This window comes from Helicoverpa zea, chromosome 20 (assembly GCF_022581195.2).
Source record: "Helicoverpa zea isolate HzStark_Cry1AcR chromosome 20, ilHelZeax1.1, whole genome shotgun sequence".
In the NCBI taxonomy this organism is placed as follows: domain Eukaryota; kingdom Metazoa; phylum Arthropoda; class Insecta; order Lepidoptera; family Noctuidae; genus Helicoverpa; species Helicoverpa zea.
The window spans coordinates 3,067,702-3,079,592 of record NC_061471.1 but is presented as its reverse complement, the minus strand read 5'-3'; the positions used below and the strand labels follow the sequence as shown (position 1 = coordinate 3,079,592).

The following is an 11,891-nucleotide window of genomic DNA, read 5'->3' as shown; positions in this document are numbered from 1 at the left end:
TTTTTTCAATCTTTAAAACTAACAAAAAATCCAGGCATACAATAGTTAAATAATTCAAGTAATTCGCGTTACTCAGTCTGAAGTCAACAAAAATAGAAAACAAAATTCATGTTTAGATACACATATATTGAGAACTTCACATTGATAGTGAGAAAACTGAACACTATCCATATTTCGTTGTTGATATTTCATGATAAGACTTTATTTTAGCATTGAATTATCGTCCGGATGATTTTGATATATTATATTTTTAAACTTGAGCTGCAGTAGAAATCCTGGCTTGCCTGTGATAAATACATCATGGTTTGTAATTTCCTGTCGGCAGCAACAACAAAACGCCAACCGACCATTCAGATTTCGAGTTTATTTGTGGTCAAAAGAACGATCATATATTTGATTTTGAACGAATCAAAATGGATGCTGGGTGTGAATGAACTATGTACTGAAAAACGAACAGCTTTTTATCGAGTTGTGTCGTGGGCCCGATTTTAATTGGGAATCCGGCGTCGCGATTTTGTTTAGCCAATATTTAAACAGTGAGAAACGTAAAGTGTTTTACAAAACAGGATCGACAGCAATATCGTTCAATTCAGAAGTCACCGTGTCGGTAATGTGTTTATACGAAAGATTTGGTGGAGCCCACAATCCGCAGGTGGCATTAGGATGAGGACTTTGACGGATATATTTTATGTCGATCCGAATTCGCGAGTGTTTGGTGCGTCGGTGTTCCCTAGTCTCGGTGCGACATGGCGAGGCTGTTCGGACTGAAGTGTCGCTCGCGTGATGTATGAGCGGTCAGACATGAAATGCATATACAGGAAGGAACAAACACAACTCTGACAACATGTACCAAAATGACAGAGGAAGTAGACAGAAGACATGGCGTGAATGGTAACAGCAGTAGTAAGGGTGCTAGTGAAGATGCTCCTGTGAACAGTTCTGCTCTCACTGCTACTGGTGGGAGGCTAAAGTTTTTCAAAGGTGGGTGTCTGTGCTGTCGTACAGTGCTCGTAAATACGAGAAGAGAGTCCCAGATGGTAGTTAGTCATTCATTATGGTACCTGCTAAGCCAGTTAGTGTGTTAAGAAAAACTAGAAAGTCATTCATGCTCTGATAAGCCTACATAAGCACATTTGAGTGAGCCGTTGCCAATTGTCTGAGCACAGCTTCTGTGCTATTGTTGTGAGTTTCATAAGAAGCTATGGTCACCGTAGCGGAAACAAACAACTATTTGATAATGTCTTGGTGAATTATTATTATTTGGACCAGTCAGTGTGAAGTCTGCTATTAGAACTGTAGTGTCATGGAATGTGGATGTAATAATAGTAAACTAGATATTTAAATAGCAACTGTGTTCAACATTTGCTTTTCTTATAATAAGAAATTCTGTATCAATTCTTATTTGACAGGTATTTCTCCCTGAATAACTTATTTCTGTAGTATCCAAGTATGCATGACTATGTTTATTTTGCAGCTTATTTTGCGCTTAAAAGTTTAAGTTAGTGTTTTTTATCATTCTATACATCAATACAATACTTGACTCATTCTACAAAACAATTCAACTAATTGAAGACTATTTTAAGTTGAAACTCAATTACTACTTAATATTGATCTAATATTAGAAAGCAAGGCTCAAACGTCAATATAGTACTTTATTTGTCTTGCACCTGTTTATTGTAATATTTTCACTTGAGCATGTAACATGTTAATCAGGTGACAGACAAGTGAGTCTGCTGCTCTATCACTTAGCAAATATAACTAAACAAACACAATGTTTAGACAACAATAAGTATGTGTACCATACATTTGATGATTGACCTTTGTGTTCCCAGTTCCTAGTGTTTACCAATAGTCTTTATTAAATGGCCATGTCTAATGACTTCTAAATAGTCAAACAAACAACAGATCAACAATAGTTTCTAAACATTTTATCATAATAATAGTCAGTACCTAACCGTAAAGTGATAATGATTGTAAACCACTTAATGACACTGGGATTACTGGATTAGTTAATTAATTATCATAAGTGTAAGTGGCTGATGTGGCTGGCACTTGTGATTCTAAAATAACATTTAACTGCTGATTAGGTAATTTGATGTTATCAGGGATTTAAGGATTTATTAAAGTGCTTGCTCATTACGAGAAGCAATCAGACAGGTTTATTTGAGCAACAATATTGTGTATTGTTATTATTAAAACTAAATCAATTATAGTTATTGCATAAAAGTGAGAGGATTTGTTATCTCTGACTGATTATTTTTATAGTTAACTTGCCAATATGTGCTGGCTAGTATTCAGCTGTCTATGTTTATGATATAATCTCTGCAACAACAAGTATCATCAAAGTGTGTATGTGTTGTCTTGCAGATGGAAAGTTTATCTTGGAGTTGGTGCGCGGGTGCGCGCGAGAGGGCGAGCGCGCGGGCTGGGTGTCGGTGCCGCGCAAGACGTTCTGGCCGCCCGCCGCCGCGCCGCCCACGCCGCCCGCCGCCGCGCACCCGCCCTCCGCCTCGCTGTCCGTCTCCGACGACAACAGCTCCGTGCAGTCCTCACCCTGGCAGCGCGACCACTGCTGGAAGCAAACTGCGCCACGCAGAAACATTTCCAAAGAGTTAGCCATGTACTATTGCCGACCTAGCACGCTACATACCGCCGCTATTGAGGTCGCTAGCCGGCTGAAGCGTAGGAGACCGTATGACACCACTCACCTCGATGGAATGGTAAATGGTACTAATTCCAGGAAAACTCTGACCAATGGAGTCTGCGACAAAAAGAATGGTGACGTCGGCTCGCCAGAGAGCAGGGGTTGTCGGAGCGAGGATGTCGTTGATGGCGCTACGCCCAAATCGAAAACTAACTCTGACGACGATCGGTGGACAGAATACGATCGAGAGAAATACTATCATATGAAACTAAAGAAACCGTATCAGTATCGTAAGTTAAGGGTGTATAAAAAGACGAGACCGGCTTTGCGACGTAAAGAGTTGACGAAAACGATAAATAAGCTTCGAGAGAGGATCTCCTCCTTGCCTGCGCCCGTCAACGCGAAGCTAGCGAACTGCAGGCAGGAGCACATGATGGTCTCGCCAAGAAAGCGCATCCTCCGAGAGCTGGAGCGAGTAAGTCTTGAAGATCAGGGGATGAAGCGGCGAGCAAAAACCGTGCCCGCGCTCAGTACAGCCTCGTACCCGCCATCGCCGGGTCCCAGTCACACTGCGCACAAGCCAGCCGTAGAGACGCCAGTGCGATCTCACAATGGTACGGCCCCACGGAAGGAGGCACCAAGTCATGTCTCCAAGAACGTCAGCAGTTACAGCATACACTCTCTTTTGAGTATGCCAGATGACAGCCCGACAAGGAGGTCTCCTGAAGCTAAACGGTCGCCGCATTCGCATCCGCCGTCACTGAAAACCGAGTCACCGTCCAGCGTGAACTCGCCAGACTTGAGCCCTTCGCCGGACAACTACCGCTACAGGTACTCCGCGCTGATGGGCTCGCCGGGGCAGGGCGGGCTGGCGCGCGACTCGCCCACGCCGCCGCTGGAGATGGCGCGGTACCGAGCCGCCTACCCGCCGCCCACATCGCCGTACGGCGTGCGGCAGTGGGGCGGCGTGGGGCAGTACCGCGGCTCGCCGGCGCGCGAGGAGTGGGGCCGCGACGTGGCCTACATGTACCCCTACTCGTACATGAGCCCGCACCTGTACCGCACGCCGCCGCCGCCGCTGTGGATGCAGTACCCCATGTCGCCCGGCGTGCCGCCCGGGCCCTGGGCGCCGCTCGCCATGCCGCTCACTAACGACCACATACCTAAGGATGAACCCACTTCAGGTCAGTTGCATTCGTATTCTGTGATGACATTGTGATGAACCATACACATTTATCATTAATCATCAAATTGTTTTGAATGCTTTTGCTCAATTATAAATTATCTTATTATTTCAGATTTGCCGCTCAATTTGTCGAAACACTGAGGTACAACGGCGCTGGCGCAAGTCTGACACGTGAGACTGAACACACAAACAAACATTGTTTTAATAAAATCGGTCAATTTCACTCCGCCGTGCGTGACATTACACCGGGTCCCGCCTTGTCATGTGCTACGTAAACCTATCACGTGCGTTAGATATATGTATCAAGTTAACGAACACTATAAATCTACGTAGCATATAAGCGAAACAGCAATATTCATTATTTAAAAGAAGTATGTAATTATACTAGTGGAAGACAAGTCAACGGTAAGCTTGTTGTGGTGTCATGTCGTCAATAAAATTGTCTTATGAACATTCCACTGTCACACTCAACGATTGGCGTATAAAAGTCCAAAAACTAGATCCCACCTAATCCAGCGTTTGTGATCGCGCTGATGCGATTATGTATTTTATATATTGTAACTGTAGCAAATATCGTTTGCAAGCTCGCAAAAATATTTTTGTATAGATTGTCGTTTTCCGACTGAACGCTCTGTTCGGGGATCTATTTACAAACTAATGTATATTACACTGAAATATTATATTTTAGTATAGATGTATGTATGCAGAGTCATGTGTGTATTTTCATACGAAATATTTGTACCTACTGCGAGTTGAATATTTTAATATTGGCTACTATTTTAGGGTAAGATTCTAAGATGATCTAAATAAACAAAATACAGTTATCAATTGTTATATTATAAATTCAGTGCCTTGGAAGAAATGAAGATATTAAGATCATATATAATTATAAACGAAAGTATTACGGAAAATCCTGGCTTCGTCCAAATTTACTACATTACATAACACATAGGTACTGCTTATATTCATAAAAAGTAAAATTTTATACAACATAATATTTCTTAATATTGCTACTGTTCCTTATTCATTTGCAAAATTCCATATGTTTATGTTCGATCTCATTATTTAATTTAGAAAATAAAATGAGGTAAAGACTACAGTTTTGGGAACAAATTTGGATGTGTGTTTATGTAACATGTATAAAAATAAGAGACATTGTATATAATTTGTGAATGGTGTATTATTGATGGAAGTTTGGGGCGTAGATATATCAGAGCATTAATCGTTTACGACTTATCAGTAAGGAGTTTATTACCTTCAAATAATTATTGTAATTGTACAGTATTTTTATAACGAGTATTTTATGTTGTTTACGCTGAAGACGGAGTGTTGTAGCAGAAGCGTCGCGGAGGAGCGCGGTCGCGCGGCCGCCGCTCGCGTCCCACAGGCTTTGAGATTAAAACGTAGAGCTAGGTTTTACTGCAATTTTAGTTGAAGTATGGGTTTATGTATTATAAGAACAGTTAAATGACGGTAAGGGACTGACTTCTGATGTAATATTATCATTAATGGAACTGTATAAAATAGTTATATAACCGAAGGCCTACTGTAACGATTGTGTTGTCCTCCAACTAAGTTGATTTAGTGTAAATGTAGCTATAATACATCCTGCTCAATTTAACTCTTGAGTAAATATAGGGAACAACTTTATTTCAATGTTGTGGTGTGCGTTGGAGCAAGCTGTATTTTTTATACTAAAATTGTGTGTTGTAAAAATAGAAGTTGATTATATGCTATCCACTGGTCCATTAATCTAAATATTTTATGTTGTGAGTAGCATATATTCGACAGAGCTTTGTCGTCGCAATAAAAAGATTTCTTCTTGAAGAACAAAGTTTTGTCGTCGTGTTGATGTATTCTGCTTTTTGTAGCGACACGATCCCAAAGAGTAATAAATTGTAATCATAGTACCTTACCTAGCAAATATTATTAATTGGCACAAAAAACAAATATCGATACTAACAGCCATATAAAAGACCAAGATTCTGTTTGCCTGACCGCTTAGTCAATCTTGGTCTTTTTCATGTGTGAAGAAAAATACTGTAATTTTATGTAGAATTAAATGTTCAATATGATTTTGCTGTGTACTGTGATGGTTGAATTGAATCGTTTAGTCACCATCATCATGTTTTGTACTAAGAATGAAAGAAAAAACAGTCAAGTACATTTGAGTGCCATTTGACAACGCGACAACGCTATTGAGGACTTTCACTTTATGTGGCTAACGTGAAAACTGCTGCTGGATTTATGCATGCTATAATATGAAAATAATTCACAGTTGCGGGCTATCGTTCCACTAAAGAGTTTCTTCTCACTTGAGTTGTCGTAACAAGCTTTTATTTAAGTATATTTTTTTTATATGAATTTATAGAAAATGCAGACTTCTCCTAACTACAACATTGTTTTACCGCTGTTTTAAAAATGCTAAAATATTTTTCTACGCAAAGATGTAACACAAACTTGAAGTATGTGATATTGCTTTCAAATGAGACGCGATCATGCAGGTGTCTTAAAATCCCCCTAAAATCATATTTATCATACCGAGAAATAGTTATTATCCATTTATATTAAGATGTAGTTATTACTCGAATAAATATAACTTTTTAAAATCGTTTTTTCTTTACTCACCTTGCACAGTTTCAATTGTATGTAATTTCCTTTTTTACATTTAGTGATATGTTATTGACTCGGGAAGGGATAGCATACTATAATGCAGTACCTTCTAGTCGCCGGTTGCTTCACCAGAACCATCATATGCCTAGACATTCTCCAACTTCTTGTATCTGCCGGAGTCGGCTTCCAGTTAAAAATACCATAGACAACGTAGAATTTATGACCCTATAGGGTCAATGGGTCATTGGGAAATAGGGATATTAAAATGAAAATGGGTGATTCCTATACATATATAGATACCGAGATTTGAGGACGTCCTGGGGCCCGATTCTCCTAATTTTACTTAAGCGACATACGATTCACGTTCGACTCGATTCGACTGATATCCGATCCCGACTCGATTACGACTGAAGCGTATGTGGCATTCCGCTATTTTTTCTTTGAAATAAACGTTTTTATCCTTTTCTGTCATTCAATAATGAATCATTTTGTCTGCAAATGATTTACGATTGCAAAATGATTGTACAGCAAACTACAGTATAGACCAAAATTACCAAAATAGCAGACCAATCGCACACCAATCAAATGTCAATCGAATACGATTGGTCTTTTATTAGTAGCAGAATGCCCGATATGGTTAAAACTGCTATTGCGATTCGATTTCTATTCAATTTCGACATTATTAACTTATTGTCAAAATCGAATAGAAATTGAATCGCAATATGATCGGAATAGCAGTTATCATCGGGCATTCTGCTACTAATATAAGACCAATCGTATTCCAATGACATTCGATTGGTTTGCGATTGGTCTGCTATTTTGGTGATTTTGGTCTATACGGTTTGCTGTACAATCATTTTGCAATCGTAAATCATTTGCAGACAAAATGATTCATTATTGAATGACAGAAAAGGATAAAAACGTTTATTTCAAAGAAAAAATAGCGGAATGGAATGCCACATACCCTTCAATCGTAATCGAGTCGGGATTGGATCTCAGTCGAACCGAGTCGAACGTGAATCGTATGTCGCTTAAGTAAAAAAGTTAATAATGTCAAAATTGAATAGAAATCGAATCGCAATAGCAGTTTTAACCATATCGGGCATTCTGCTACTAATTAAGACCAATCGTATTCCAACGACATTCGATTGGTTTGCTATTTTGGTGATTTTGGTCTATACGGTACTTTGCTCTACAATTACATATATTGCAATCGTAAATCATTTGCAGACAAAATGATTCATTATTGAATGACAGAAAAGGAAAAAACGTTTATTTCAATGAAAAAATACCGGAATGCCACATATATAATCGAGTCGTGATTGGATCGCAGTAAAATTAGAGGAAACGGGCCCCTGGCACAGTATCTACCACCTTCTTGACTTATCCGTAGAAATGGTTGCCTATAACTTCTTCTATTTTTTTATCCATCTGCCCATAAATTCCATCAAAATCGGTCTAGCAATTTATTTCGGCTTGATGCCGAAATAAAATTAATTAGCTATTTATTTTTGCACGTTATTAATTGCTGGTCCGCAAGCTTATACTTTGTCATGCCGAACAAAATCAATCCAAAATTCCAATTACCTACCTACTTGCGAGACCACGCGTGAACGGCTAGACCAATTAGATGTTAGTACTTAGGTATGTAGGTCGAACCTTGGAAAAGTTGCACTATTATTTATATGGATGAAATAATTTTTGTTTAATCATATCTTTTTATTTGGCCTGATATTTTTTTGCTTTCTTAGTGAAAATTACATTTAGCGGCCTTTTAATTTATATGGGTCTCGTTCGTGGTGGGCATTATACAAATTGGTCTAAACACTCAATGAGCTGGTAATTTTTTCAATAAAATAATCTTGATAACTTACTTTTCTTCAACCGTAGTAGTACTCATATATTTTCATGATCTTGTGGTTTTCATACAAATACATAATTATTAATGCATGGAAATATGATACAAGTGTTTGTGGGGTATGTGTTGATGTATGGATATCTATTAAATAAAACCAACCTATATTTCAATTTGTGCTTTATTTATGAAAAAAATTGTAAATTATCCTACAATGAATCTCCGAATGAATTAGACTTACATATCGTTTTATGTATCAAATACATTATTTGCTCGACGCCAGATCAAACCACATAAGAACAATATAGTTTAAAATATTATCTACAGAATCCGTCCTCGGCGATTCGATTACCAAAAATACAATCTTCGTTCGGTCCCCGGCGGCGGCGGCGGTGCGGCGGGTGTGCGGCGGCGGGCGGACCGCGCGGGGTATGTACAGCGCGAATATACAGCGGGCGCGGGCTCAGCCGAGCAGCGCCTCCATGGTGTAGGGGTGCGGCGGGGGCGGCGGGCGCGGCGCCGGCTGTCAGTCCAGGATCACCAGCTGCAGCGGCGCCGCGCCGCCCGCCGCCTTGCCGCCCGCGCCCGCGCCGCCGCGCAGCGCCCGCCACGGAGCCCGCGCGCCGCGCCGCAGCTCGCCGCACGACAGCCCGCGCCGCGCCGCCCTACGGACACCCGGGTTAGCAACGCCGACTTTGTACCGGCTACACACCTACCTATGTTCCAGAACGTGTGTGCGATACAAGTGTCAACATAAACACAACAACAATACATACAAATATTAGCTTCGCGAGTACCCAAACTTAAACACATAGGTAATCTCCCGACTTCTTACAAATTTTTGTAAACAGTGCGATATGGTGATATTCGGTCGAGGCAGCGTGCTACTCACTTGGCGGATTCGTTAGCTCGGAAGTAGAGGTCGTCGGGTGCGTCCATCCAGGAGATGACGTGTCGGCGGCCGCCTCGCCCGCTTATGTTGGTCGGCTTGCCGTTAACCTGCACACAACAATCACGTCATTAGAATGTCGGATTAGTCGATAAGACAATGTTAATTAAAAATCAAGTTACACACATAGGCTAACAGCTCTCATTTGAACACCTTTGACGACTGGTAGTTAGAAGCCAGAAAGTCTGATAACCAGTCTTACCAATCGGTACTGGGTTGCCTAGGTAACTGGGTTGAGTAGGTCAGGTAGGCAGTCTGCATGTAAAACATAAGAGCCAACCTCCACATAGTTGGGAAGGCAGATGACGATGATAGCTTCAGAGCTGTTCATTTCCACATAATAGCACCTACGAAACAGCCTTGTCAGTATTGCCAGATATGAAATGTTCAAACAGCCAACAAAAAGTGCATTGTGTAATATAGCGGTGGTTGTGTACTGACGTGCGTGAAGACGTGCGCGGGCAGCGGCTGTCCGGTGGCCTGCGCGCGCGCGCACATGGCGGCGTACTGCTCGCGCGAGGGCCGCTGCATGGGCGCGGGGTGCTTGTTGGGCCGCTTGGCCGGCGGCGGCGCCGCCCCGCCCGCCTCGCGCCCCGCCCCTCCTGCACACACACCACGTTACGCATCCAGACATTCCCCTATAGTATTGCTACTCCAAAAGTTAGCTACCAGCGACTTTACTAAGGCCAACATGTACCAAAAAACTTCACAATTTTCTTCAAATAAAATTGCCACTGTGATGCCTCGCACATGTTCAATAGAGTATTATTCATACAATGTTGACTGTTTTGCAGTCACTAGTAACCAACTGTGGAAATCGGCACTGCAAAATTGGCAAACCGTTATCATAGAACCGTTATATATAGATAAGTCGCGTACCTGTCGCTGCTTCCGTGTAAGAGCGTGAAAGAATACGATACGATTAATTTTTCAATTCAATTCAAAACATTTATTTCAGACTTTTTGGTCCATAGTGTTAGTAATACATCGAGGTAGCTTAAAACTATGTTAGTAACTTACATACATACAATTATGCTATGGATATATAGCTAGTTATGTATTTAATCTGTAATTCTTCATATTTTCATGATGAATTTATTGTAATGTATCAGAGTGTTGTGGAATATAACGATACTGACTGTCGAGCCCGTTGATGTCGTCGTAGGCGCGTCGCTTGAGGGGCTGCGCGGGCGCGGCCTCGGCGCGGCGAGCTTCTATTTCCGCGCGGGACAACACACGCTCGTACATCAGGCTGCCATCTGAACATAATAACATCGTGATTTTAGTGAAGATGTTGATGAAGATGGTTTGTAAATGAGGAATGTAGATATCGAATTGTATTCATTTGTATATTTGCAAATATGTAAAAATGCTACTTTTGCTGTTTTCTACATTTAAATATTTATTTTTTTAATCGAAAAATTAAAGGTAAATTGTGTCATGTTGGCTTGTGGAATGTGGTAAAGCTATCAAATGTAATATAGTGGTGTGGAAGAATGTAATGAGATATCGTATGTGACACTTACCAGGCGCCTTGGGCGGCTTGGGGAAGGCGACGTGCGGCGGCGCGGGCATGGCGTCGCGCGGCGTGAGCGCCAGCCACTCGTGACGCGCCGGCGCCAGCGGCGAGCCGCGCGCCGCCGCCAGCCGCGCCGCCACCGCGCCCACCGGCCCGCGCGCCCGCGCCGCGCCGCCCGCACCCGCCGCGCCGGCCGCGCGGAGCTCTGCGCCGCCCAGACCCGCCATCGCTATTGAACCTGAGCGAAAACATATTACACGTTATATCGTTCCCTGACTTCGTGTCATGCACATATGTCCTCTCAACTTTTCAGAGAGGGTATACTTGTTATTTGCGCAGATTATTAGGTATATTGCACAAGCGTATGTGCTGACATAGGTAGATTCTCCTTGCCTTCACTTTAATAGTTCGATGAGATACAATCACGACCGGAGAAAGATGAGGCGCAAGAGAGGGCTATGAGAGTAAAGGAATAGTGAGTGCACCTGTGTTTGCGCAAATGCTTGTGCACTATAATATGTCCTGCACAGTTGGCTGACCTCATATGAGAACAGCCGCCGTAGCCAATAATAAGCTAGAAGGAGATCTTTGGATGTATTAGGAGCAACGTTCCAGTCCCCTGGCTGCTACAGGAGGTGGGTATAGTCACACTCGCGGCCGCCACGTGTACACTGGGTATCTACTCACACTCGTGCTTGACCTGCTGCAGGTTGATGGGCGAGAAGGGCGCGCGCGCGTGGTGGCGCGGGCGGCGCAGCGCGCGGCACAGGCGGCGCGCGAGGCGCGTGAAGGGCGAGGCGCGCAGGTAGAAGGCGGCGCGTGTCTTCATGACGGGGCGCGCGCCCTCGCCGCCGCCGTGCGCCGTCGCCACGTGTCGCGCCAGGTGGGCGCGTAGCTTGAACTCCTGCGCCAAACGACACACGTTACAACACTATTATGATTTTCCTCAAACATGCAGGGAAATGATTCCATTACTTCCAAAAAAAAAATAACCACGAGCGCGAACGATTGTAGGCGAGTTTTTTTGAAATTAGAACATTACACCGCTCCAGCAATGATGTATGATGAAAACGTGTGTTTTTGAATTTGGAACATCACACAGCTGCAGCATGTTGTATGAAAACG

General features: G+C 42.5%; 2 protein-coding genes across 4 annotated transcripts in view; one reads left to right on the top strand and one right to left on the bottom strand.

Moving 5' to 3' along the window:
* The first annotated feature begins 357 nt into the window (after window positions 1-357).
* On the top strand, window positions 358-6,439 carry LOC124640171 (protein hairless). Its single transcript, XM_047177840.1, has 3 exons — window positions 358-981; window positions 2,368-3,828; window positions 3,943-6,439. Exons 1-3 carry the CDS (start codon window positions 807-809, stop codon window positions 3,969-3,971), a joined length of 1,665 nt encoding a protein of 554 aa, XP_047033796.1. The 5' UTR covers window positions 358-806; the 3' UTR covers window positions 3,972-6,439.
* A 2,024-nt stretch (window positions 6,440-8,463) lies between these two features.
* Window positions 8,464-11,891, bottom strand: part of LOC124640113 (metastasis-associated protein MTA3) — a 53,108-nt gene continuing 49,680 nt past the window's right edge. For 2 of the 3 annotated variants that reach the window (XM_047177765.1, XM_047177766.1), the window contains exons 12-17: window positions 11,454-11,670; window positions 10,774-11,004; window positions 10,387-10,506; window positions 9,689-9,849; window positions 9,191-9,297; window positions 8,464-8,963 (exon numbers count right to left, since the gene is read on the bottom strand). In XM_047177765.1, the coding sequence (XP_047033721.1) occupies window positions 8,825-8,963; window positions 9,191-9,297; window positions 9,689-9,849; window positions 10,387-10,506; window positions 10,774-11,004; window positions 11,454-11,670 (975 nt within the window). In that variant the 3' untranslated portion in view covers window positions 8,464-8,824. Of the gene's footprint in view, window positions 9,015-9,190; window positions 9,298-9,688; window positions 9,850-10,386; window positions 10,507-10,773; window positions 11,005-11,453; window positions 11,671-11,891 lie in introns of all 3 variants that reach the window. The other variant, XM_047177767.1, reaches the window with a different exon arrangement.

What these genes read in the sequence shown, in the direction of transcription:
- LOC124640171 (XM_047177840.1), top strand. Translation starts at nt 807, where the DNA reads ATGCATATACAGGAAGGAACAAACACAACTCTGACAACATGTACCAAA. An exon ending in GAGGCTAAAGTTTTTCAAAG is followed by an intron (nt 982 to 2,367) that starts GTGGGTGTCTGT and finishes GTTGTCTTGCAG; the next exon opens with ATGGAAAGTTTATCTTGGAG. An exon ending in TAAGGATGAACCCACTTCAG is followed by an intron (nt 3,829 to 3,942) that starts GTCAGTTGCATT and finishes TTATTATTTCAG; the next exon opens with ATTTGCCGCTCAATTTGTCG.